The sequence below is a fragment of the Drosophila hydei genome, unplaced genomic scaffold (assembly GCF_003285905.1).
Source record: "Drosophila hydei strain 15085-1641.00,03,60 unplaced genomic scaffold, DhydRS2 tig00008121-arrow-pilon, whole genome shotgun sequence".
Classification (NCBI taxonomy): Eukaryota; Metazoa; Arthropoda; class Insecta; order Diptera; family Drosophilidae; genus Drosophila; species Drosophila hydei.
The window spans coordinates 2,256,739-2,284,643 of NW_022045832.1; the positions used below are offsets into that span (position 1 = coordinate 2,256,739).

The following is a 27,905-nucleotide window of genomic DNA, read 5'->3' on the forward strand; positions in this document are numbered from 1 at the left end:
AACAGCAAACACACATTTTCGCAGTGGCAAATCTTTAATCATAATAGCCAAAATGGCATCATTTAAAACACAAAGTCTTCTTGCATGCAAAGCCATGAAATGAACTGCAAGTTGGCAAGCAAAAAATATTCATTACAAATAGCTGTGGTATATGAATATAGAATATTCTTGAATATTCTGGCAGTCATATTTCTATTGCATTTTTAAATATAAATAATCAAGTAGCTAAAGTCGAATCCCAGTCTGCACTACGAGCGCTGCAATGAAGGCAGCAGAGCTAAGCTAAAGAATTCTTAATGCCAGATCTTCTATAAGCAACCGCCTGCAGATTGTAAGCACAGCTTAAAGCTCATCTGTAACTAGTTAGAGAGCTGCTCAGTGTGAGTAATATACATTAGGATGATCTGGTATCAGCTTAAGCAAACAGCTTAGCTTTGCTGCCTGCAAAGATCTCATCATTTTTGAATAGCAAACAGTCCAGCTTAAAACTTCACTCAACTGGAAACTCTCGAGTTCTACTATTTAATGAGATTTTGTTGAAAATCGTAATGCCAGCTAATGAGGCTTCAGCTGTTTGCTGTCTCAAGCTAAGCCGTGAAATTGCTTTCACTATTTGTAGGATACAATTTTTATGGCTTCACGCTGCGGCGCAAGCCTGCATATTTTTCTTATTAATTTATTAAAAACGAACGCGTGTCGAACATGCCGATGCCAACGATGCTCAGCACCTCGTAAACGTTGCCAAAATCATCATCCAGTGGCAACGCTGCTGCAGTGTTTGCTGTCATCGTTGCCTACAAATGAAATGTAAATCTTCTGCGGCCCGCGCCCAAAGCGGCCGCAAAGCAACAAACGAACCAGCTGCAGCCCAGACTGACTCAGGCGATGGCGGAGGCGTTGGCGGAGGCAGATGGCAGATGGCAGCAGCAACATCGATAAAAGCCGCAGTCGCGCGATTTACGTGCTCTCAAATTTAATGTGATGCGTGGCAATCGCCATTCCATTGCCACAATGCGATGCCATCAACGCGGCTATCTGCATGCGCGCTCTCGTATTTATTTAATTCCATTTCGGTTTTCAATCAACCGATAGGTTTGCGCAGTTTTCGTCATTTATCGCTTTATAAAAGGCAAAAAGTAGCAGCTGCCGCTACAGTCGCTGTCGCTGTCGCTGTTGGCTTTGCCTTTCCTTCTGCTTTTGCTGTTGCCATCATCATGAGAATCATTATCATCATTGGCATTATCTTGTGCTAAGAACCTTTTTCATGCTGCTTTCCGCATTGTCATAATTTATACATGATTGCCAAAAATAAACAAAATTCTCGAAATTTTCTACTCTGGTTAGTCATTATTTCGAAAACTATTTGCCACGCGATTTAACAACGAATTCCACTTTGATAACAGGCCAGAAACACGCGTTCATGTGTGTGTGTGCGTCTGTGTCTGTGTGTGTGTAAGAAGTAAGAGGGAAATTTAAATCAAATGTAAGCGCATTGAATTTTTCATAGCACACTTTTGTGCGCTTTGGCGCTGAGTTGATCAAGGGCTAGCGGATTGGTTGGGTGGATGCTGGCGTTGTCTATTTGACAGTTACCAAAGCGTCGTCTAATTCCCCAGTCAGCCAGGCAAGTTTCATATGTGAGCGTGCGCGTGTGTGTGTGTGAGTGCTTTGATAAAAACTGAAATTAATTATTGAAAGGGCTGCTGATGTGCGCCGCGCTGCGTCGCGTCCCACCGCGTCGATTCGCGCTCGTTTCACCGCATGTCGCAGGCTGTTGAAAATTTAAAAGGCGTTCGAGCGAAAGCAGTTGGCACATTAGAGCACACACCCACACACTCACACACATATATTCACATAACGGCGGCAACTTCCGTTTACGCTTGAAAGCTCAAAACGTATTTACTTTGTGTGAGCAAAACTGTCACCATTAACCGCAAACGGCAACTGTGAACAGTGCCCGCATGCGGCAAGGACTTCCGAGCAAACAAATTAGCGTTTAATTATACATAGGCAGCTAATACAAAAAGTACTGTAAGACAGCGAACAGAAATTATAAGTAAAACTGTGTGAATTCCATTAACCTTTGAATATGCCACAAACCGTATTGGCAAATTCAAAGGTAAAAAACGCCACAAGCAGAAAACAGCTGCAACAGCTGGTCAACTAGCTCGAGTACAATGCAACCTCATCCGCAAACGGAAAGCGCCAAATGCGTGGCGCCACCGGCCAAGCCGCCGCGTTTAAAGGCCAACAATGTCAATACGCATGTAAAGAAGCAACTGCAGTTTCAAAGTCCGTTGCCAGGTCGGTCACGTGCACCGCCAGCCAGCGATGCTGTGGCGACAATGACAATGAAGACGACGCGACGAAAACAAGAGCGAAAAACAGCAGCCAAGTCGAAGAGCATGAACACCACTCCAGACAGCAGCGTGCGGGATGCGAATGCGGAGGCGGATGCCGCAATAAGAAATCGTCTCGTCGAGGGCTGCACCACTCTAATGTATGCGTGTCTGCAGGGCGACATTGTGCAAGTGCTCGCCCAGATGCGCGCCAAGGTAGGTGCAACAACATCAGCTCCAGCTAACCCACAATTCTTGCAGCCAGTGCCAAAAGTTTCAGCGCTTAGCAACATGTGGTAGAGCACAGAGAGTAATGGACCAACTTGGCTTGACTTCGACTATGCACTGACACTCCCAACAATAGTAACAAAAACATTACAAATCCAACATAAATAAGCCAGACATGGACGACTCTCCTGGGCTACCGAAGGGCAAATACTCTAACACACATTTCAACCACGGCCAGCTAAGGTTGTGAGAAGCAAGCTATAGCCAATCGGCTGCTAAAGCTGATAAATAGAAACTGTCTTCTCCCATTAGGTGCACACATCATAAGCTAATGAGAGTGCCCGCTGTAGTAAGCTGGCAAAAAGATAGAGTAAAAGTTAAGGAAAATCCAACATCATGATGTTGCCGCATGTTGGGCATTGTCTCAGGACAAAAGCCCAAATCAGGCGAAGGCGTAACAAGATTTTAATCTTTTTGTTGTCACGATGAGCTGGCGCTAAAGTTAAAGCCAGCATGGCAATACCCTTTTGCCTCGCTGGCTAAAGGTGTTTGGCAGCATGACAAGACTTTAAAATTTCCGTTGCAGCCATTTGGTCTCATTGTTCTCAGTTCAGAGCCTAATTGCTTCATAAACATTTCTACAACAAGCCGAACATAACAAAAGGCCCCAACTCCGGCCGAGCATGCCCCAGCAGAGCCCAGCCTAGCCCAACCCAGTCGAGTCCAGCCCAGTCCAGGGTCGAATTAAAATGCTGTAAATGGCAGGACATTTGAAATTGACAAAATAATCCCGAGGCTTAGTTATGGCTGCGCAATTTGGCAGCCGTGTTGCCTCCGCTTGGAAATGCTGAATGGTAAATGGTGAATGGGCGCATGGTTCGTTTGTCATGCGCCTAAATATGCCAATTTCCCCATTTAATTGAAATTTGAAAAGTTTTTTAATTGAACGCAGATAAATTTCCAAGGCTCTCTAATGACCGTCACCAAGAGCGTCTACCCGTCCCACCCTCCACCCTCCATCCTCCACAGTGTCGTGTCGCTAGTTTTGCAATTATTATTGGGCAACGCTTTGGCAATGCTGACAGAATGCCTTCATTTCCGGGCAGCTGAAGACGTTTGCCATCGGCCTCGTAATTGATATCGACACTGAATTTGATATGAATCGTTCTTTGCCTATTTCAGTTGCGTGGCTCGAGTCGCAGTCTGACGTCAGTTCACTCACTTATGTAATTGTTAAATGACGCCTAGCCTCGGTATGCCGAACAACTCAACTGGTTTATTAGCCTGTGAAATATAGCAAATGCTGGCAATTATGACTTTTTTGCTGGCGTCGACAGCGGCGGAGTTCGCATTTTATATGCGTCATAAACAACAAAGTCGCATTTCGCCTGATTTCTAATTGCAAAGGAGAAAACAATAAAATTGTTTTCAAAGTTCAATGGGGCAAGCAGCCGAATGAATAATTGGATTTGTTCCAATTTGGCTACTTCTGTTAGGTATTTACAAATTTATTCTAACTTTTCCTTTTGTCCAATATTTATCATCTTAGAAAAAATGTTAAGTATTTATTTTTGGAATTATGAATAAATTTCTATGACCATACGTATGCAGAAGAGACGTGTACTTAGAGAACAATAAGTCTATTAAAGCTACGTTTTGATGCTTTATTAGCTTCGAAAGCAAATTAATTTTATTTTACTCAAAAACCTTTTTATTATTTAATTAGGTCTTGTGTCACTCAGATTATTCTTTTATTCTTTCTGATTGGGTTGGCAAAACGAATTTTGAACTGATTTTTAATTAGGTGCTGACTACAGCAACGAGCATCAAAAAACTGCTTTGTTTTTTTCTTTTATAAAAATGTTTTCCTATGAAATATATAAAAATTAAAAACAGAACAAAAAGTTGATGTTGCAAGAGTAAAATAAACATTACTATATGTAAATGCAATAGAATAAAAAAATGAAAATGAGGCAAGTTCGTCAGCCACTGAACATAATTTTAATTTGGATTTACTACTTTGTTGTATTTATAATATTCATATATTTGCCTGACTACGAGATGCATTAAGGCCAGCTTTAAGCGGGAATTTATAAACATTTAAAATTACTTTTAAGTGTGTATTTTTAAATATTTGGCAACAGTAAACTGACTCCTTCAAATACAATTTATATATTATAGATACTGTCGAATTGTGATCAGATAGCGAATATAAGTTAAAGTTATGAGTTGATATATGGCAAAATATATTTGAAATTTTTAGTCTCTATAAAGTAATAAATACGTTTTAAAAAACTAGTTTCAGCAATATTATTTTTATTATTAACAAATAAATAACACAAAAACATGAAATATTACATATTTTCATATATATATATATAAATATATATCATATCACATCATATATCATATATATATATAGATAAATATATATATATATATATAAATATATATATATATATATATATATATATGTAGAGCTGCTTCTGATAAATCCTTAGTAGGCATTTCAGTTTCCATTTTACTTTCATTTATTTAATCGTGCTCTGACATTTAATCAGTCTCAATCTTTTTTTTATATGCCTCCTGAACTTCTTGTCTCGCTCACCATCTCTCTGCTAGTCTCACGTTTGGTTCCCCTTACAACTCCAATTGTAGAAGCGACTATTTCGCAGTCAAACTTCGTTCGCAGTGGAAGATGACCACTTGAAGTTGTCGTTTGGTCGTCTGTTTCATGCTTTATGCCATTATTCTCTCATAAGCTTATGACGTTTACAGTGAATATAAATATATCACTGACATATATACTCATATAGTTGTGTTCCAAGAAAAGTTTAAAATACTTAAAGCATATCATAAATATATGTTAATATCATCCATTATTTCGTATTATTTGCATAGCTGAGACTCCATTTAGGTTACATATATATGCATGTCGTTATGTTGGATGATAGGCTTATTACAAGTATTAATGCCTGGCTGTTAATCTCGTGCCTGCAAGGCAAGCTTCAATTATGACCTCACTCGATAAGGTCGCGTAACCCATTAAAACTTTTCGACTCTGTCGATAGACCGTGCTGCTCGCTGGGTTCTTTTTTAAAGCGACTTCTTGTTCTCATTGTGCTCTTGTTTGTTGAATAATTTAAGCGGTTCGTGTTTATTTTTGTCGTGTTGCGCTGCGTCTGTTTACGACTTTTGTGTGAATTTTAATTAAGATTATGTCTAATTCTTGAATTGGATGACTGTCTGTCAGCCCTAATAAATGAATGACAGTCTTTAATTTGTCAAGTCACTCGCCTCCGTGTCACTTGCTTCAGTGCTCAGCTGCCAAGGAGTAAGAGCGTTGTTCAACAGGCAGATGGCAACACTTTCGAAATTATATCGAAATTCTTTTCATATATGGATTACTTATACTGAAGAATGGCTTGTAAGCTCCTTCTGCTCAATCGCTTGAGCCCTCTGAATTGGCTAGCGGGGCTTATTAATATTGCTGTCCAACATGGCGTATGGGTAATAAAATCTATTGTCTACTTCGATATAAGGCTTATACTTGGCTTAGTATCTGTAAGTGTATATGCTGCAGTCTTGGAGCCCATCGCTGCCGTCCTCTCAGCTGCTCGAGAGCACTCCGCAACATTCATAGGCTTTGTTTACTTGTCTGCCATTGTTTTGCTTAAACTTTTCATTGATGTTGGTTTTTTCAACCCCCCGCCCAGTACTACCCCGGCTAACGGCTAACGGCTGTTGTCTTCGTTGTCGTTTTTATTGTGTTCCGTTGCTTTTGTTGTTGGTGGTGTTGTTGTAGTTGCTGAAGTTGCTGCTGTTGTTGCTGCTTTTACCAATTAAGTCTTAATTTCTTAGAAAATAAAACTTTTTGGCTTCGGGCATTGTTTGGCACGCCGCTAGCATTTTCTCTTACCTTCGCCCCGAACGGTTCAACTGTGCCACCTCTGCGTCCTGGTCAGGAAATTTGCTGTACCTCTTGGCGTTGCCTTAAAGTTTAAGCCACAATTTTGTGCAAAAATGTTTGAAACTGCAACTTTTCATCTAGGTTTTGTCCATTATTGGTAGAAAACTGGTTAGCAGTGCCCAAAGAGGCAGATGTCTGGGGCTCGTAAGATAGCTGCAGGTGTAAATTATTTATTTTCATTTCAGATTTGCAGCGGCTGTTCAACCACTGTGCCACTCGATCCCCTTTCAGCTAGCTGGCGCTCGACCGCGTTTACAAGCTCTAAGCAAAACTTTTTGTTTAAAAAGTCAGCTGCAGAAGTTGATTTTTGCTGCCAGAGAAACGTTGTTAAAGCAGCCAACAGTCAACTTTTGTTTGCTGCAAATAATGTTAACAGTGCTAGTCAGTATACTCCACACACATACAGCTGGGTATGCTTAGCTTTTCTCCATACTGTGTAATGCCGAGTGGGAGGAAACGACCTGCGGCCCTTGCCTTGCCAGGCTGTCCTGTGGCCTCTGATGTTCTTGCTCCTGATACTTTTACTTTGATAATCATTTTTATACTGTTTGTCTAACAGCTGTAGCTGCTAAGACTGTTAATACTTTAAGTATACCTTAGACGGCCGACTTAGTGACTCGTGTTGCAAGTGATTTGCTCTCAGTGCCCCCATCGTATGACGATTACAGGGTATTCGGAGCTGGCACCTGTTCAAGCTCACAGCACTTTGTGTGTTGCGCTGAGTTCCCAGGGCGTGGGTGGCTGTAGCTGTAGCTGCCTGCCATCCCGAGAGATGCCGTTGAAAATTGATTTTGTATTTATATTTCAGCGCACTTGTTTAGTGCTCGTGTTATGTTTAATATTTAATAGCCGAAGCTACAAGTGCAAATGTTGTTTAACTTTCGACTGTAGTTTAGAAAAATATGAAACTGCCAAAGTGTTTTGGAATTTAATTGCATTTTTATGTTGGCCAAGTACATGAAAATACAATTGCTGTTCAACTTCGGTTTCATAACACGCTCTGACTCTCGCCGATATGCTTAAAATTTTAATTATGTTCAATTGTGTTTCAACATTTCAGCGTTCCATTAGCGTCGATTGCCTGACCTTGTGCCAGTTATCGGCCATTTGCCATTTTTTTAATTACACTCCTCCCAGCCCATCTTCAGCTTTAGCTCGGTGCACTTTGTTTCTGGCTTTCATTTTGTTTTTGTTGGCGCTCCATCAATGCGCAAATTATTATTAATTTGAAGGCGCTCTGTCTGCACCTTGCCTGTGTGTACCGTCCCAGCCCTCTCTCCCTCTCTCTCTCTCGGTCGCTCTCTTTCATTCTGTCGGCCCGTCCGGTTGTGTTGGCCTTCGCTTGGTAATTTTAATTGCAATTTTTGCCTTTCGCTATCTTTTTCTATCTCTCTCTCTCTCTCTCTCTCTTTCTCTCTTTCTGTCTTTTTCTGTTTTACTCCCTCTCATTTGACCAATCTTTTTGGCCACGTTTGTAACATTTTGTTGAAATTTCATTAAAAACGACGTCGAAAAGTTTGTATTTACCCAGCTTCCGTTGGCATTTTTCGAGACGAATCAGCGCTCATCTGCAACTGCATTCGCTTTTGGCTCCCATTTATTCATTGAATTGGATTGTGGAGCTACGTTTGCTCAATGAGTCGTTCGTTTGATTTGCCAGCGACTCGCACAGTCAAATTATTTTACAATATCTATATAGTTTTAGTCGCAGTCACTTGAATTCTTAAGTAATCGTTTGCTGCGCTCCTTTGCTTGCCAAAGGTAATTCCAAATTCGGTTGATATTGACTGACAACGTGGCCCAAATACCGTTGGCAACGCGGTGGGTAGGCAGGCGGGCAGCACCCAGTCCCCTTGTACAAGTGAAATGTTTTGTGTTCGACTTAATTGCAAGCTATTTGAGCATTTCTTGTAATTACCGACAGACCGCGCCCAGCGAAAGGCTTGCGAGATGTGAAATGACTTCATAAGCGGCCCGCTCGCTGGGCTAGGCTTTAATTGAAAATAGATTAGGCGGCATTCGCCTGCTGCTGCTGGCATTTAAATTTGGCCAGCTGGCCAACAAATTCACCTCAATTCAAAATTTATAGCCACGTTTTGACAGTTTTGCATGTCGGACTGTAATTAATTACCTTCACTTTATGGCGGCTAACAAATGTCCAAATAAAAGTCAGCGCCAATGAGTTTAATGAATGGCGTTGCGAGTCCGATTGTGTGGGCAAGTGTGACGTTTTGCGTCATCATATGAAAAGCCAAAAAAAGAGGAAAAAAAACACAGCCAAGCTAAAGTTGGCCGAAATGAGCGTCGGCTAATTGTGCAAAAAGCGCCACAAACTTTGCCCCAAAGCCAAATTTTATACGTATCTGATGACCATATGCGGTGGTGGCCTATTCGGATGTTGGCTCGACTGGCCAATTAATTAGAAACTAGCAGAAACAGCTGACCAGATCATGATGGGCAGCAGCAACCAAAGGATAACTGTCGCAATGACTGGCAAAGTTTGAAATGGCAAATTAATTACTGAAATCGTAGAAATTTGTCTTGCTTGGGTCGGCCAGCTGCCCCTATCTGCTGCCCCCTGCCCACTGTCCTCTACCCGATTTTGTTGTCACTGTTGTTTGGCTTTGGAAATGACTTCCGAAGCAGTCGCCCAATTGCCAACTGCCAGTTGCCAAGTTGCAGCCGAAGTTAAAGTTGTTGTTATTCTGGAAACTGCCGCAACTGAAGCCGGGCTGAATGCAACTCCCTTTCTCTCTCTCTATCTCTATTTCTATCCCTCTCTCTCTCTCTCTGTCTGTCTGGCACATCTAGGATTTCCGCATATGAATTTGCCTCCTGCACCGTTTGTGATCAAGGATATGCTCGGCAGGCTAATCACATGTGAGCGAACTGAAACTTTCGCCACAGTCCAACAATATTTGCTCAAAGTGCATAATGACATGAAAAGTTGACACAAATGAGCAGTGCTTGTTACTAATTTTAATGTGCCCGGCATACAGCTTACCAAAGTAAGGGCCAGCTGGCCAAGCCCTTGCTCCTGTCCCTCCGCCTGTTGCTCAGAAAGTTTTTGTTGCGGAAATTACTTCGGAAGCTGGAGCTAGGACAGGGGATGCATCATTTTTAATTGAGCTCAGCTAGTGCAAAGTTTGTAAAATATTTTGTAAACTTAATTTGATTTAGAGAAAACTTGAGCCATGACTTACAACTTGGCCAATGAATTATGCAGACGACAGTTCGCATGCTAAATCCGAATCGGCCAAACTCTCGGCTACAGCCAGCGTCAGCTGTGGCCATTCTAAAGTATTCATAAGACTTGTTTTATGCTCTCTGTATACATAGGTTATAGCAAAAAGGGGGTCTCAACTTGCAGCATGTGCTAAAGTATACGCATATTAGATTTTCTTGAGATTTCCGCTCGCTCACATCCAGCTTTAACTTAGCTTACATAATAAAGTTCTTGAATGTTAAGAAACAAGTTGATGAATATTATTATTATGAGAAATTTATAAATTTATTATAAGCTCGAGAAATTTATTAACTAAAATACGTAGTTAGTCTGCAGAAAATGAGATAAGTCAACTCTTTTATTCACCTCCTTTTGTAATCTTTCAAACAAGAGACATTTGCCTTGTCTCTTAAAACAGAATCCGAGATTAAACGAGAGAGTTTCCTTCACTCTTGATTGGTAATTTAAAAGCAATTAAAGCATCGAAGTCAACAAAATTTTGCTGCTCATATTTAGCAAACAGTTTAGCCACCTGGAGATTGAACGTAGGAGGCCGAGAGGCGGTCGAAAAAGTTTGTAGATCAAAATGAAAGTTTGCCGTTCTTGTTAATCCGCTGCATGGCATTAAAACTATGCAAAAGTTGAACTACAGTGAACGACGCTACACACAGTGCGGCATAATAATAATAATCCGTGCGGCAAGCGTTAAGTCGACGGCTCGGAGATGCTGCCGGCAAAGTAGCTGTAAATAATTGCCAAAACTACTTAAGAATGCTGTGCAGCGAAACGTTTCCCGCTGTCGTGCTGCTCAGAGCGGCGGCAGGGAGCAGTTGGCAGCGGCACTAAGACAGCCACAACAAAGGCAGCTATTCAAGCAACGTTAACTGCAATGCATGCAAGCCATTGTTGTTGCAGCTAACAATGTGGCACTAATTAGAAGTATAAAAGGTGCTACAACAACAGTTTAAGAGCTGTCTCTAGCAAACACCCACACACAGCTCTGCCCTAACAACAAATCCCCTTCCCTTTCGCCTTCGCCCTTGCCTTCGCCTTAGCAATCTCTGCTTTTGTCTGCTAAGCATGTAAATTATAGTTACTGCTGCTGTTGGCCAAAGTCTGGCTGCTTGAGACGAGTCCACGTCCACATGCCTTCAGTGTTGCTTAGCATCAAGACAGCAAAAGGACACGTGTGTGTGTGTGTACTTAGTTTCAGTTGTACCTACCTGCGCATTTTGTTGCTTGCATTAATTAAAACTCAGCCCGTAAGTAGCTGGTTGGCTGGCTGAATTGTTAGCTGCTTGGCTGGGCCTGGCCTGGTTGTATGTGATTAACATATGAATTACGCATTGTGCGCATAAATTTGCCATTGAGTGAGCCCCGCTGTGGCTGCTGCTGGTCACTTGACATCTCAAGCAGGCCACACGGCCCAAAATGGCGACCTTAAGGCGCTTGCAAAGTGCTTCCGGCATGTCTACGTCTGCGTCTGCGGCTGCGGCTGCGGCTGTGGCTCGGATTTGTTTTGGTTTGTTTTCGCATTTCCTACAGGAAAATACGATGTGGTCTTCCTGAGCTGAACTCAGCCGAACTGAACTGAACTGTACTGAACTGGCCGGCAACGTTAGTGAGTCTCTGGCCCTGTCCTGGCCTTTTAATGTCCCATTCTGTTGTCGCGTCACACATAATTATGGCGGATGTGCTGCCCAACGAAGCGTTAAGTCGAATTCTCGGTTCATGTTCACTTGGATACAGGCTCATGTTACTGCCTAGGCTAGGCGGAGGCGCCCGCATGCCATTTGTGCCCATACCATTCGTGGTATTCAGACCATGTATGGTATTTTATTTTTTATGCATTATCATGTCACTGTGCGGCCCTGTGTGCCCCCGGTTCGTGGCATTGGCTTTACTGCTGCGGCTGCTGTGTCTTCTTTCATTATTATTTATGCTTTATTTATATGTATGTCTATGTGTACGCACTTCCTGCGTGTAAACAATAAAATGTATGGGTACACCATGTCGTATACGTATGCGTCACAGCCAAATATAAATTCAAAGGCCTACGCCTCCGGTGGCCCGTTTGCTACTCCTTCTGAACACTCCTTTCCATTGTTATGCTAATGGATTACGATATATGAATAATAAGAGTCGTCCAGCTTTAAGCCAGCCCACCTCAACGCCACTGTCAGTGCTTGCGTTAGGCGCAAATCAGAGCCTCCACAATTTACAATGAGAACTTCTCAGTAAACGCTCAGAATCATTTGACGATCTTGGATTTCACAATGAAGAGTTATAAAATGTGTAAAATTTGCTGGCTGCCATTGTCCAACTGCTCCTTTGTTACTTCTGATTGGAGCATAATTTTATTGCCGTTGCGACTTATCTTTAAGTTGAGTTGAGTTAACCTTTTCGTTTCTTCTTTATATAATTGAGTTGAAAATACTTCAAAATCTTAATATTTGTGGCATATTCACTCTTTGTATGCTCATAATTGGTATCGAATAAAGTTGACTGGTAATCAAAAATAATACGACAAATCGCAGATTTATTTTTTCTATTATTGCTGCTTTTGTGGGTTTTTCTTTTATGCGGCCAGAGCGTGTTTTATTTGTTTTTAAAACTATTAAAATAGCATAAACAACAACAGCGAGAAGGCTGGACTGACCAGGCTCGTCTATGAATGGCCAACTGGCAATGTCGAAGTTTTATCTTAGCTCCGTGCAGTGGGGTAAACTGGGAGGTGGATGAGACCAGATGCTGCGGCTGGTGCTGCTTCTGCCTCTGCATTGTTGTTGGACGTATTTGATTATCGCATTTCATTTTGTGTTGGGCAAACGTAGAAAGTTAAATGCAAATTCGCTTGACACCAACAGCAGCAGCAGCAGCAGTTGTGGTGGGATTGGGGCAGTGGCAGCGCCAACAATCACACCAACCATCATCGTAATAATAACAAAGGCAAAACAGCAAAACGAGAACTTTATTTGATGCTGCGTTAAGCCAAACCACTCCTTCTCCTCCTTCTGCCCCACTACCGTCTTCCCCTTCCGTACGACCCAGCTGTGACCCTTGGCTGCTTCTTTGTACCGCATCGCTCGCTCGTTGTCAAAGTTTTTAGGTATCATTTCAGTTTATTTGAATTATTCATAATCCGGATGGCAGCGGAGGTTCGCTATAAGAAACATTGAAGAAGCGCCCGATATGGGCAAAGCACACAGTAAAAGGGACACCAAGATAACGGAAGTAGCATCAAATAAACCTCATTGTAAATACTTTTTGTGCCAATTGCAATGTAAATTTACGATTTTAAAAAGAAGACGAAAAAAAAAACAGCAACAAAAGAACCAAAAACATCGTCAAAACAATTTCGATTCAATCAACAAAAATATTATCGATCAGCAACAAGCCACAGCTTGCACCAGATGGGACTGAGATATTTACTTGACTTAACATAATTTGCTCCATTTCGGATTCTTTAAAGCATATGAGAGCTTAAACGAATTTAGATGCGCTAAGAATTGGCATAAGCAGCAGGCCCTTATCCTGACACAGCTCACACACATTTCCAATTGGAATATGGCAAAACAAGTTTATTAATATATAATCTATATTTATATATATGTTTTTGCACTCGTTCATAAAGTGAGAAGTATCTACAATCTGGCTCAAAATTTTAATTTATAAAGCTCGTTCTACTGGAGTAGTTCCAGGAAGTTGTCTAGTTGTGTGGCAAATTAAAAAAGAAAACAATAGTTTCCGCAGTTTTAACGCTGTCTGACTCTGGTGATAGGGCTACCAATGGTGTGGTCTGTCTGAAAAACTTAAATTCTGTAAGAGATTTAGTTGTTTTTTTAAGCCCATCTAGGAGTAGATTGCGCCTTACTTAAGCAGTTTATTTGGTTTTTTTCTGATTTGTCTATGACTCAAATTTCATATATACTGACTGTTGACAGGAATTGTATATTCGCTCATTTGAACTAAATTAAATTCGTCTTTATGATAAACAGCTGTTTTTAAAGAAAAGTAATATGAAAATTAAATTTTGTATACAAAATATTCTATATAAATAAAAAAAATATATAAATATAAATAAATTCATATATTCATATTTATATTTATAAATTTATTTATTTATTTTTACTTAATTTTCTTTTCATTTATATTTACTAAGCATTCAAATATTTATCTAAATTTTACACATTTCAAACTGAAAGATTTTTGATCATTTGTAATTTCTTTGGGCAATTTGTTTTAATACCTAACCAAAGTAATGTAAAATAATGTTTATATAGCACACTTTCCCACGCTGAAATCAATTGAGGCGGCAATCTAAAACCAATATTCTAATGCCGTAGTTAGATTCATAACTTCCACGTGACTTCAGACTTCTTGTTTCGTTGTCTTTGCCTGGCATTGGCAACACGCAAGTTTCAAATGGCTTTAGTTAGCCTGACCCGGTTTTGCTTGTCTTTGCGTCCGGGTTGTTATCTTAGTTCTTCGGCTGCTATCGAACTATTCTATAGTCGACTCGGTTAAATATGCAATAAATTGAACTACAACGACGCGTCGCTGGCATTTGCTGCCCAAAATTGCTGCGAAGGGTCCTCTGTCGCGCCGACAGGCACGCGATGTCTTGCGCCTGATAAAAATAGCGAGCGGGACGTGCCCAAAATGTTATTGCAGAAATTGAATGTTGGTTAGAAAAGCAACACATTCAATCATTCTGTCTGACTGCCAAGATAAACACAAGCCAAATCGAGCATTGTAAATCCAAACTTTTTGACTATGTGGAAATTAGCGCAAGCTATTGCCTTTCGGCGAAAGAAGTTTCAGCAGCAAAACGAGTATTTCATACACTTTATGATCAGAGTTTTGCGTCAAATAGAATATTTGATACAGATTACAATTATTTAATTAAATTTATTTGTATGAAAAAAGATGATTATAGTAATCTGTCTTAATTTCAATTTTTTATGTTATAATAAAAAATCATTACAATTTTAAATATAATTAAGCTTTTTTTATTCCTCTCTTACAAACCAAAGGCAATTTTAGTTAATATTATGCATTAGACATCTGAGTGTAGTTGAAGAACAGAGTTGATTTTATTCTGATTTATTAGAGCTGAATTAACACGAGTTTCATTTAAGGTTCGTTAAGTAACTGACTCTTTGAACTCGTAGCTCGTGGTCAAATATTAATTTAAAAGTTTTCAGCTTTAAGCAAAGCTCTAAGGTATTAAGTCATTTAATTTAATGTTAATTAATGAAATAATAGAAAAATGTTTTGCATTTGAAAAGTTGATATAATTTGATGATATATTATAATTTATTGTATTTTTATAATTTACTAAACTAAATAAAATGATTTACTTATATGAAATAGAGTACAGAGATTGCGTTTATGCCTGGATCCTCTATGTGGGCTCACGTGTAAATTGGCGCTGAGCCGCTGATTTAGCAATATTTTCACTTGAGGAGTTTTTGGGTTTGCGTGTGGCTGCCTTTACTGCTGCTGCTGCTGCTGTTGCTGTTAAAGTTGCCGTCGTCGCAATGCGAACTTTGAGTCGGTGGCGAATAAAGTTTTCGCACAGCTCTCGAAGGCGGCGACAGTATTTTTTGTGCACTTGACATGTTTTGACACGCGGAAAAGGCGACGTGCTGCTTGGCAGGATTCGTTAAAATGTTCGCCAGTCCATTGGAGTTCGATGTCGTGCTGCGCGCCAAAATGGCCAATGTGAATTTGGTAATTGCACTTGGCGGCACTCAGGGGTCATCGAATTACACCTTGTTGCAAATGCAGGTGGCGCGTTGTGCGCGTTGTGCGCGTTGTGGGCGTCACGTGGTGGAAATACCACGTTGCCAGGCGCAACCGTGGCGGCACTTGCACTTTCCACGCGACGCCAGGCTTGCAACTGCAAAGCGGTCTTTGCCTTTGTTTATTATTGTTGCCGTTGGTTGTGGCCATTGTTGCTTTAGTTACTAACAAGCAGCGACCGCATACAGGTCGCAAATGAAAAAGTAATTTTTAATTATTGATAGCGTCGCACAATTTGCACGTGATTAACGCGAAAATATGTTCAATTATCAATTGTAAAATCGTGCGCATCAGCTTGGCAATTCATTGCAAAATAAAATATTTAATTACACTCGCCCAGTGACAAAAACAGCTGCAAAAACAACAGCAGCTACGGCTGCAGCCACTGCATGTGCACATTTAAATAAATATTAACATAAATAAATTACAAAAAAATAACACAAAAAGAACTGAAGGCAAAAGCAAGCAAAACATTTGAAGGCAATTATAGTTTTGAGCTCCTGCTTAAACACCGAATTGGTAACAAACTGTGAAATACCCTTAGCCAAATGGTCAGGGCTTAGATAAAGAATAGCTGATAAAGTGGGCAGAAGCCAAGGGCAAACAAGCCAGTCTTATTGAAATGCTGAAAAGCTAAGGACACTCGATACACTTCGTATCAGCTTAAACATAACTTTCCTTACTGAAAAAATTGTCTCTATAAACACGGCAGGTATTTAAGCGTTCGTTCTATTGTTGGTCTAGTCTGTTGGGATCTGCTTGTGCAACAATTGTTAAGTTTTTTTATTCAGTTGTATACGGCGAGAGATACTCTGCCTGTGGTATACATTTGCGTGACGTGCAAATGACATTTTAATTAGTTTATTAATCGCTTTGCTGTGGCAGTTGCCGCGGATGCTGCAACGTGTGTATTGGGGCGCTGCTTTAAGCCATAATTAATTTTATTTTTTTTTGTTTTTTTTTTTTTTTAAACTGCCTTTGAATGTAACGATAAATAATTGAAAAATTGAATCGAGTATGAATGAACGAATGAATGAATGAATTATGCATTCATAACACAAGTGAACACAAGTAAATAACTGGAATGCTTGCTTTTCTTGCAGCCCCAACTGCTGCGGCAACGTGACCGTAGCAACCGCAACGCGCTGCATTATTGTGCCGCGCAGGATCTGGAGCAGACGAGCGACCTCGTGGCGGCCGCAAGCATTGCGATTGCAGCTCCAGAGCTGCTGGAGTCGGCCGATGAGGATGGCTTCACGCCGCTTCACTTGGCTGTTATTCAGGGCAACTTGGCGATGGTCAATTTGCTACTAGCGAACAAAGCCGATGTGAATGCGGTGGACAATGAAGGCCACTCGGTGGTGCACTGGGCAACGGGTAAGATTCCATCCTCTCTAGCCGCCCAACGCAGCTATTTGCTCTCCGTTATATACTAGCATAACAAACTGACTTTGCTTTTGCAGTGTGCGGCGAAATTGAGGCTCTGCGGGCAGTTCTGGCAGCAGGAGCCAGCGTGGCCAAGCCCGATGTTAATGGCGGCACGCCCCTGCACTATGCGGCCCAAATGTGCGGCGCCAGCTACGACAACAAGCTGCAGTCCAATTCCAGCAAGTTGGCCCTTGAGATTCTTGGCATACTCCTGGCACATCCGCAGGCCAGCGTCGATGTTCAGGACAAGGACGGGCGGCAGCCGCTGCTGTGGGCCGCCTCGGCGGGCTCGGCAAAGGCAGTCATAGCTCTGGTTAAGGCAGGCGCACGCGTGGAAAGTGCCGATAAGTGGGTTGAGTAGCCTGAATACTGAATTGCTTCGACCTGTTGTTGAGGGCAACTGACATTATTTGTTTTGCTTGCAGGGATGGCCTGACTGCGCTGCACTGTGCCGGCTCCCGTGGCCATACCGAGTGCATCGACACGCTAATCAGCCTGTGCGGCGCGCCCACAGATCTCATAGACTCCAACGGCTGCACGGCGTTGCATTATGCTGTGACGCTTGGCCATGCGGATGCCACGGCACGGCTGCTGGACCTGGAAGCGGATCCCAATCGCCAGGATCGCAAGGGACGCACGCCAGCCCACTGCGGCTGCTCTAAAGGCCAGTTCGAAACATTGAAGCTGCTGAAGGAACGCGGCGCCAATCTCTGGCTGCGCAATGCCAAAGGCGACTTGCCGCTGCACGAGGCGGCTGCTTCTGGACGCCGAGAGCTGCTCGAGTGGCTGCTGTCGCAGCGACCCAAGCAGGTGAACACCACCAGCAACGACGGACGCAGTCTGCTGCACACAGCAGCTGCCAACGACTATACGGACATGTGCAAGCTGCTCCTCGACTATGGAGGCGATGTGAATGCGCTCTATCGCAATTCCCGTGGCATTGTGCTGACTCCGCTGGACTGTGCGCTGCAGCGGGGCCATCGCTCCACGGCCAAGTTTCTACAATCGCACGGCGGTCAGCCCTCCAACAAGCTGCGGCTGGCTGCCCGCCGAGGCAATCCTTTTCATGATGGCAATGCAGCGGACCTTGTGCGCCCTCTGAAGTATATGGAAAAGGAGGAGTTGCACGACTTGCGTAGCTCCAAAAAGTACGTGGTCTATCTGAAGCGCACTGATTCCGATGGCGGCGCTGACAGAGCCGGTGGTGGAGCGACGCACGATGAGGAAGACGAAGAGTGCAGTTGCACGGAGCAGTCGTACCGTAAAGAGCAGCGTCTGGAGCACATCTGCCGACGCCACAAGCGCCGCCAGCTGCGTAGGCGCACCAACAGCTGCGGCGAGAGTCAGCATGAGAAGTGCAGCGACATCTGCCGATCCAAGAGCAACATTGAGATTAGACGGCGCAAGTCAAGGGAGCGCTATGCCAGCACCAGCGATGGCGACCACGATGAGGATGACGAGGATTCCTGCGAGAATTGCTGCTACCACAAGCGGCAAAAGCAGCGTGTGGTGCAACGCAAGCGTTCGACGCCTTCGCACAGACTCAAGGAGCTGCCTGGCAGCGAGGACGAGGGCAACGGAACGCCAAAGAAGATTGAGCACAAAGTGCCCCTTTCGCTGGAGCAGGTGGACAGCGCAAATCAATCGCCATCTGAAGCAGCAGACGAGAACCAGATGCAGCCAGCCACACCAACGGCTGCTAAGGAGGGCACGTTCATCAAATCACCTCCACAGAGCGCCAAAAGCGAGAGGGCAGCAGCTGGCGAGCCGGAGAGCTTGAAAGTGGCAGAAAGTCATGCCATGGAGCTGACGGATGAGGAGCCGGAAACGGTCAAGTCGGTGACTACCCAAGTCGATGTGCACCACGATGCAGAGTTGCAAGTGTCGAAGTCGCTTGATGAGCTGCCAGCAGAGTCAGCGCCTGCAGCTGCTAATGCAGGCGATGCAAAGCAACAGCTGAGCGAGGAGGATACCAAACTGGTGTCCACCGAGGTTGAGCAGATGATCAAAATAGCTGCAACGGCGCTGAGCAGCGAGTCAAAGAGCTCCACTGAAGAAGCGTCAGTGAAGGAAGCCGAGGAGACAGTGGGGTCATCGAATGATAGGCCAGCGGACAATAATAGTTCAAGTCACGATGCGGAGACAACAGAAACAGTTCCTTTAAAGCCTTCCGAAACACCCACTGCCAGCACCCCAGTGCCTTCAGTTGCTGTTGAGCCAATTGCTAAGCCACCGGCAGCCGAGCAGCCACAGTCGGATATAGCTGAGCCACCCTCAAAGACCGCAGTAGAGGCTGGCAAAAAATTGGAACAAATAGCGGCCGAGCCGAAAAGTGAGACAAAGGCGTCTCCGCCCCCCACGTCTGCCCAAGCACAGGCTGAGCTCGAAAATCCCCAGCCCAAGCCCCCAGTCACGCAGCCTCCACGTCCGCAGAGCCAGCAGCAGCAGCAGCAACACGAAGAACAGCAGCCACAACGGGAACAGGAATCTCGACGCTCCTTTACGCTGCTACCCTCCGATTCAGCTGATGATGAGCCTGCGGGAGCTGTCGCGCCTGCCTCAGACGAGCCCGTACGCAAGTCGAGTTTTCAAGTGCTTAAGAGCGATGAGTCCATCGGCGATTTGGAGGAGACGCCACGTCCGCAGGATGTTAACTACAGCGGCAGCAATCAAGTCTTTCAGGTGGTGCACGACGGCACCGCCAGCTCCAAGCTGCCCAGTGCATCAGAACTGGACAAGGCCGACTATGAGTACGAGGAATTTGATGATGGCGCAGATGAGGACGATGCCGACGGTATTGATCCGGAGCATGACAGTGCTCTGCGCCGGTTTTTAAGCAGTGGTCGCCATGGAGTTGGCGGCGAAATGGGCGTCACCAGTGACGCCACAGCAGCCGCTGAGGTCTATGATGGGCTGGCAAACGGGCGCAAGCGTCGGCTGAAAAAACGCGTACGCAGCGGTGCCAAGACGCGCAGCAACTGGAAGCATTCGCAGGAGTCTCGGGAAAGTAATGTCGCGCTGGCTACCGCCAGCAAGGATCAGGACTCTGGCTTCGAGCCAAGTCCACGGGCGGAGCGCACAAAGATACCAACGCCGCGCACTGCCCACACGGCCATGCCACGGCGTCCCATCTATGCCACACTGGATGGACGCTCCTGCAGCAGTCGCCTGGAGAATCGCAAGCCCGGGGACAAGGGCGCCTGTGAAATGGGCGCCGTAACACGTTCCATCCAGCGCAACATTCGCAGGTGAGTGCCCGGTACCGATTTCGAGTAACTGATTCGTCACAATTTAAATGGCCAGTGGCCAAGATTCATTCACTTAAATTAATCACCAGGCAGTTGTTGGCCGCCGCCAGAGGGCCGTCTTTTTGGCCGTAGATTTATTTACTTGATGCCTGATTTTAATCAACTTGAATGTCCCGCTGCTGAGACTGGCGGAGCATGCAGGCTCTGTGGCTCTCGGGCACTCAGGCTCGCGGATTCGCATTATATCACGCACGCTGCCCTGGGCGGCCGCAGTCGCCGTCCATTTAATGTAATCAAAGTGGCGGCCGCTTCACTCAACGTAGCAGACTCAGTCGGGGCGCCTTAAAGTTAATTTAGTTGGGCACTTAATAGCCTTGGAAACGTTTCTCATTTTTTAACGTAGCTGCCGCTGCCATTGTTGTCCAGGCCAACAAATAAATTGCCCAGCTTCCGGTTGCCATAAAAAGCGCGCTTTAAAGTTATCATAATGCGGTTAAAGGCAATAAACGCGGTATTAATGTCCATTCGCCATGTACACGGGTATTAACGATGACCCCACGACCACAATAGATTAAACAGTAATTGTAACAAGTGCTGCTCATTATCACGCCGTCCTGCATGGCCATGTATGCATGTATGTGTACGGCTCTGTATGTGTGTGTGAAAAAAACCTTTCATTGTGGTGTGTAGCAATTCGCTCTTATTGTTTGACAAGTGTTTTTCATGTATTTTATAATTAAATCTATTTGCTTTGATTACATTTCTCGATCACTTTAAAAATTAAATTATCGATAATTGCAATTGATATTAATGCGACTACAATTGAAGTCGCTGCGCACAGATATTACACAAAATATATATACTCCGTTCACTGCAATAGAGAAATATATTTAGCTGTTGGTTGTTAGTGGTTAGGAATGCTCTAGGCGAGTTGCCAAACAATCGAGCGACTGGAGCTTATACTATATAATAATATACTATGTAATATATAATAACAGTAACAAGAGGACTCGGCTGTTCAAGCTGGAAGTGCAACTCTCTGTCTCTGTCTAAGAGTTGATATATGATTATATACATTTACTAGAGCCAGTCCCGCTTGTTAGCTATGAACTGCAGCTGATTCAGATTTATTTTGATCAAATTTCCATTTTCTGTTTGCTCACAAGTTGCTTTTGATAGAGTATAAAGCATTTCGTAACCTTAGTTACTGTTGATTTATTTAAATTTATACGAACGGCTGGAAATCTCGGTTGCCCCAGGCTCTTGTCATTAGCTGAAATGCTCATTTCCGGCAAAGAGTTGCGCATTTTAATTAGGTGGCGACGCTAACAAGCCAACCGACCCACCGCTGAGGCGTAGGCGGACAACGCCCACCTGCGGCGAGCGCTTTGTTTATGCAAAATATGAAAATAGAACTGGCCCTGCAGTCGGCTGGCAAAGACGGCGCTTTCATTTACAAGACGCTAATGTTAATTGTAAGTGGAATTAACGCAGATTAGCGGGCGAATTTTTAAGGCGCAAACAGGCACAAACACAGCAAGGCAGAGCAAGCTCGGAATTTCGCTCAACTGCTGCCGTTGGCGACCTTGTTCTGGAAATCCTAATGGCGAAAGGATTAAAATGTCGATGCGTACTTGGCTACATGTAATTAACTTGAAACCTGTGGCTTTCCCACGACGGTATTTCTGTTTCAGTTTACGCAATTCTATTTTGTTTTGTGTTTCGGGCGAAATGTCAATTGTAAAAGCAATTGTGATTTTGCCATTTGCATGGGGCACAGGAACCGAATCGAGAAGCTTAATTGAATTAAAGTAATCACTCTCTTATTAATTTCCATAATCTGCTGCCGTTGCCTATGAATAAATTTCTCGGCGCTCGGCGCAAGTGTAGAAGAAAACGCATTTCATAAATATATAATATTTTCCACTTGACTTATGAAAATATTTACGCGGTTCGCTTGTACGGTTTGCATAAGCCGAACTGAAAGTAACTTTTCCGTTTGCGCACGGCGAAGGGCTAGGGGAAGCCCAATGCAAATATTACGCGGCGTATACGCAATGTTCGCCAAGTCAAACAAGAGTCGTCTTGCTTACCACGAATAACGAAATTTTTAACAAGTCGGCAGTGTGAGTCAATTAATTCTTGTAAAATACATAAAAATCCAACGAAATCCACTCGGGGAGCGACGCTGGCAGCGGCAAATCCAAAGCACCCAGTAGAATACGCTCGGCTAGCTGCAGGTTTGGCTCGGACTGGCGGACAGTTTTGCTAGCAGCGATGCTAACGCCATGAAAAGTGTGTAAATAGAGAATTTTATTTATGTCAGTCGCGTGTTTGTTGTTATTTTTGCTTTTGCTTTTGATTTTATTTTTTATTTTTATTTTCATTTTCTGCTGCTTTTTGTGTACTGCGAACTTTATTTTTTTCGTTTTGGCTCCGGAGAGATTAAAATTTTATCTGACGCATAAATTAAACAAATAACTTGCCAGCAGTGCGTACATATATCGGTGTGAGTGTGTGTGTGTATGTGTGCATGTTTTGCCGCTCAGCCTGCGAGCGTGTTACAACAGCACAGGTGAGATTTGGGATTTATAATGTGCGCTCACGTAATTGACATTGTTAAATATTTGGATTACGTTTTGCCAACACTTGGTCGAACTTTCGCCTCTACTTCATTTTTATATGTGTTTATAAACATTTTATATTTACTTTTGCCCTGACTCTTTGTTTGTCCTTGCGAATAATACGTTAGAGTTTAGCAGATTTAATTATTTTCGTTTAAAAAAAGTTATTAAATTCATTTTTGAACTGGCAATTGAACTGAAATTTATAGTAAACATTTTAACATATTTTTATTAAAGTGTTCAGTCTGTAGATTGGTTTTAATATTTGGACTGAATTCATTTACATTTTGTGATTTTCAGCCATTTTCAATTAGTAACGAAACCAAAGAGTTTCAGTTGCCGAGCGTCGACTGTGCCACACTTTGAGGCAGTGTTGGGCAGTTCTCCTTCCCATGAAGTTGCCTCTCTGGGGATGTGCGTAGCACTTCAAACTTTTGAGCACAAGCCTAAAAAACTTAGGCTCCAATGAAAAATGAGGCGAGAAAGTTTGCCGTTTTGCCTCTTTCAAAAACCAAATCCGCAGACGAAAGAGCTTTCGCAGAGCTCTGTGCCGCTTATTTGGGAAGCTGCCCCATAGACTCGGGCATGAATGGATTTTCACCAATTTAGTGGCAAAAAGTGTGTTTGCCTTGGTCAAATACACTATGCGTCAAGCTGCGCATATGTCAGCTCGCAAATGGCAAGTGAAGATTTGCACTTCTGTTTGCTTTTGCTTTGTTTTCCTTTTCATTCTGTTTTTCTTTTCTGCATACCAAATTGCCGGTGGGTACAAATTTGTTGTTGTTACTGCTGCCAGTGCAGTTCGTGGAGCGCTTAATTTCTTTGGATTTCGTTGTCACTGCCGTTGTCAACAGTCGCCAGCATCCCATGCTGCGCTCTCTAGCTCGTGCCAGGTCCCCGTGGGCCGTGTTTTCACTCCATCCACTTTTTGCTTGTCACATTTGTGTCACAAACAGGATGCCGTTGGCGGTGGGGTGGCTGAATGCAGAAGGCGGGAGGGCGGCGTGGGCGTGACAGTGAGTCGGTCACTAAAAAATGTAGCACACAAAAGCGACGCGCACAAGAAAATGCAATGAAAGTTGTGCTAAGCGAACGTAAAACGGAAACGGAAATCAGCAGCAGCAGCAACAGCGGCAGCAGCAGCAACACTGAAACCAACGGCAAAAAAAACACAAAAATATGCCAAGGACACTGAAGCGCAAACTATGTGCACTGGAAAAAAAGCAGCGAGCGTTAGCCAACTTAGGAGTGTGAGGTACAAATAGTTTAGCAAAGGAAACTCGGGCAAGGAATCGAGGCACAGCTGAGTGAAGCCAAAGCGAGGCGTAAAATTGAAAAGCGCTGCGGCAAACAAGCAGCATTGAGGCTGCACTCCACTTGCAGACGAAGATGAAGATGGCTGCGGCGGCTAAATAAATGCCAGAAGAATGACCAAGTAGCTGTGGCCTGTTGTGGCCGGCAATGGAGCAGATCAGGCGCTGGCCGAGCGCAGATTTCATCATTGCCGCTCGCAGCGGCTTTTCGTGCTACTTGAAGTGGCAATTTGTTACGCAGTTTTTGCTTGCCAATGACCACTTTGGCTTAGAGCGGGCAGAAGCAGCACTCATACCTGCCCAATCGTTTGGCCCGAGGATTTTCAGCCCGTCAACGTTTTTGTTGCGCCGTCGAAATTGTTTCGCATAATTTTGTAGTGCAGCCAAGTGGCGAGCAGTGTCAAGCGGCAACTGCATAAATTGCCAGCCAATTCGTGCCGGCCCTAACAGCCCAGCCGGCGTGGCCCGTGCGACTCAATGCATAAACAAGCTTAGTACGCTGCTCAACGTTGCGCTGTGCTGAGTGCACTCGACAAATTTGCTCAGTTTTTGGGCAAATGCATTTGCCCGGGGTCGCTGCCAAAAGCCTCAACGCCGCGGCGGTTGATTTGCAAAGTTTCAAGTGCCCCCACAGGCGGAGGGTGGCGAGTTCTTGAAGCACAGCTAGGCAGCCAGGCCGTCAGGCAGCCTGCCAAGGCACAACGGCTTCATTATTCGAAAATTTGCTTAGTTTTAATAAAATTTGTCAATAATTTTTTATGCCACGACTTCGGCTTCGGCTGGCTTTAATTCCGACTCGTTTCGCTCCCTTTTATGTGTGCCCTCTCAATTATTAATAGAATTTTTTTCTGCTTACGCACTTTAGTATTTCTGAAATTTTAATAACACGATGCCTTTTATTGCGTTCGCGGATTGTGCGCATTGTGTTTGCGCCGTCCTGCTGGGGGGTTCGGGGGCCATTTTGGGGCCGGCACCTATGTCAGGCGCAGGCAAAGGCACAGCAGGCGCGGCCTTTGTTTGGCTAGCGAAATATCAAAATGACAATTTACGTACATTTGCAAACATTTATTTTATGCGCTACGCTACGCTGACAAAGTCTGTGATGAGGCTCAGATGGGCAGCGGGGCGCAGGCGATGGGAATGTGGACAATGCTGCGCTTTTCTGGGTCTAGTTGCCATCGCGTCTCATGCACAACCATATTTTAATGCCTTTGTACTTCTGTTTGCAGATACTACATGGAGCGCAAGATCTTTCAGCATCTGCTGGAGCTCAAGTCGCTGCAAATACGTTCAAACAAGCTCAACGAGGCGGTGCTAGTGAAGCGTGCCGTTGACGACTATCACAAATCGTGCGTGCTGCTGGGCGGCGAAACTGGGACAAGGCTCAGGCGTTACAATTTCAGCGAGTATACGTTCAAGAATTTTGAGTTATTTCTCTACGAGACGCTGAAGGGACTGCAAAAGCCGGGCACCAACAACTTCCAGAACATCAATGAGGTCTACGAGGAGGTAAGTGGCTCAGCACATATAGATATGTATGTATTTGTATACTCAAACGATTCGTTCACTTGCAGGCAGAGCGTCGCCTGAGCCCCGACTACAATGCTTACGAAAAGGCGCTGCACTGCACCACCAAGACGCATCGCTGCCTTCATGCGGCCCACGCCTATACGGGCATACCCTGCGCCGCCTACAGTAAGTCCATGTTGAGAGCCAAGCGCAGAGGGCTTAGGTCCCTAAGCATTTCTTAAAAAGCGTGAAAAATGACACCAGCCAAGCAGGCTCTCTGGCAGGCGGACAGTCGGACTGTCAGCCGGGCTTCCGGTCAGGCGAATCACTTGGCCACGAGCTGTTACAGTTTTGCTGCCTTTTGAGTGGGTCAAGCGGATGGCCAACACTCAAATGGCAACCTAAGAATGGGCACCGCTCGTGGGCGTCAAACGCGCCTGGCTACAAAATAAATCCTAATTACGAGCAGTTTATTCATTTGGCCGAGCAGCCAAGCGCCAAGCGCCAGGCGCCGGGCAAATTAAAAATCTTCCTTTTGCTTTGCCCCTTTTCGCTATCCGCGTTCCGCCTTTTCAACTTTTTTCGTAATAACTTCTATGCGACGTGAACACGGACGCCCACGCTGACTTGGGCTAAAGGATGCGTCCGGCTTATGCCAAATTAAAAACGCATTCATTGCGCAGCTGCCTCGAGTACTCTGTACTCTGTTTATGTGTATACACTTATTTTAGCGCCCAGTAAGCGCCTGAGAGCCGGTCAACACCAATTCCGCGTAATCCGCACAAATGGGATTCGAGCGACGGGGTCGGGCGAGCTTATGTAACATCTTCATGGCAATTGACATTCCGAATTCTAGTTGAAATGTTTGCGCGTTTGGCTTCATTTTCTTATTACGCTTTTTGCGTTGAATGCAATTTCGCAGAGTGTCCTTGCTGCTGTCACCTGACACATATCTGCCCCGGGCACCGAGCTGTAAAGGCCGGAATGGAATGCAGCCAGCTGTCCAGTTGACGCTGGCAGCTGCAATTCATTTCGAAAGCGCTCATAAAAATGGCATCCACTTAATTAGGCTGATCGCAGCAGATCATTAATCTAACGCTTCACTCGACTAACTCTCTCTCTCTCTCTCTCTCCCTCTGTCTGTTTGCCTTCCGTTTTTGCGTTATCTGCCAGTTCCAATGATGAATCACCACACGATGCCCAAGTTTGGCTTTGGACAGTACAAAAAGGCCGGCAGCGTTAGCAGTTTTTATTTGCCAAAAATTCTGACCAGTGGACGCGCCTCCAGCGGTCGAGTTGGAGCTGGCATGGATGTTGGCGTCGGCGTCGATGTCGGCTTTGGCGGCAGCGGCAAATGCAGCCACAAAGTTGCTCTGGAGCTGTCACACGGAAAGAGCAAACAACTAATTTCACTGCCAGCGAATAAGTTGGACAGCAATAAACGCTACTATGTGACGTTCACAGTTAAGGATTCTCCCGGGCAGTTTGCTACTAGCGAGGCGCATAAACCGAACCACCACCAACAACAACAGCAACAGCAGCAACAGCAGCAAAAACAACAGCAATCAAGCTGCGCTGCCAGCGACCCGAATGCCATGTAGCATGCGGCGTATACGTAATGTGACACAGCCTCAGCCGCGGGCGTTGGCATCTGTGGTCTGACGCTATATTACCCATATGCAGTGTGAGCTCCGCCGCTACAGCAGCAAGCAACACGCATCAAACATCAGAATCAGCATCAGCATCAGCAACAGCATCAGCGGCGCTGCGCCAAATGCATTAAAACAATGCGACATTTCTGCTGCTCGCTTTTTATTCATTTTTTTTTGTTTTTTTTTTTTATCTGATTTTTTTTTTGTTTTTGTTTTTTGTTTTGTGACCGCCCGTTGTCCAACTGTTTTTGTATGTTGGCTTTTTGTTTGTGCCTTTTGTTGCTGTTGTTGCGCTTGCTGCCTTTGGTTTTGTTTGTGTCCTCCGCTCGCTTCCTGAGTTGTTTTTGCTGCTTTGCTGCACTTTAAGATGGCCAACTGCTGATAATGGATGATGGCGCTGCGCTGTGCTGTGCTGTGCGCTATGCGCTCTGCTGCGACTGTCAGTTGACGTTGTCACGCCAGCAGCGTCCGCGGCAACAGCAGCTTGAATTACTTATACAGTCAGCCCCCAAACGCCCCCTTTGCACTGCCATCGCCCCTCCTGCTTTTCAGTTTTGTTC

At 44.4% G+C, this 27,905-nt stretch overlaps 1 protein-coding gene across 1 annotated transcript; it reads left to right on the top strand.

The window, feature by feature from the left end:
* Positions 1-15,436: 15,436 nt before the first annotated feature.
* Positions 15,437-27,436, top strand: LOC111599544 (ankycorbin). The gene is made up of 7 exons (XM_023315203.2): positions 15,437-15,499; positions 16,675-16,948; positions 17,035-17,347; positions 17,425-20,247; positions 25,414-25,693; positions 25,759-25,879; positions 26,867-27,436. Exons 1-7 carry the CDS (start codon positions 15,437-15,439, stop codon positions 27,292-27,294), a joined length of 4,302 nt encoding a protein of 1,433 aa, XP_023170971.2. The 3' UTR covers positions 27,295-27,436.
* The last annotated feature ends 469 nt before the right edge of the window (positions 27,437-27,905 follow it).

Excerpts from the sequence above, each read along its gene's own strand:
- LOC111599544 (XM_023315203.2), top strand. The coding sequence starts at position 15,437 with ATGTTCGCCAGTCCATTGGAGTTCGATGTCGTGCTGCGCGCCAAAATG. Across the intron at positions 15,500-16,674 it reads AAATGGCCAATGTGAATTTG|CCCCAACTGCTGCGGCAACG; the intron begins GTAATTGCACTT and ends CTTTTCTTGCAG. Across the intron at positions 25,880-26,866 it reads CATACCCTGCGCCGCCTACA|TTCCAATGATGAATCACCAC; the intron begins GTAAGTCCATGT and ends GTTATCTGCCAG.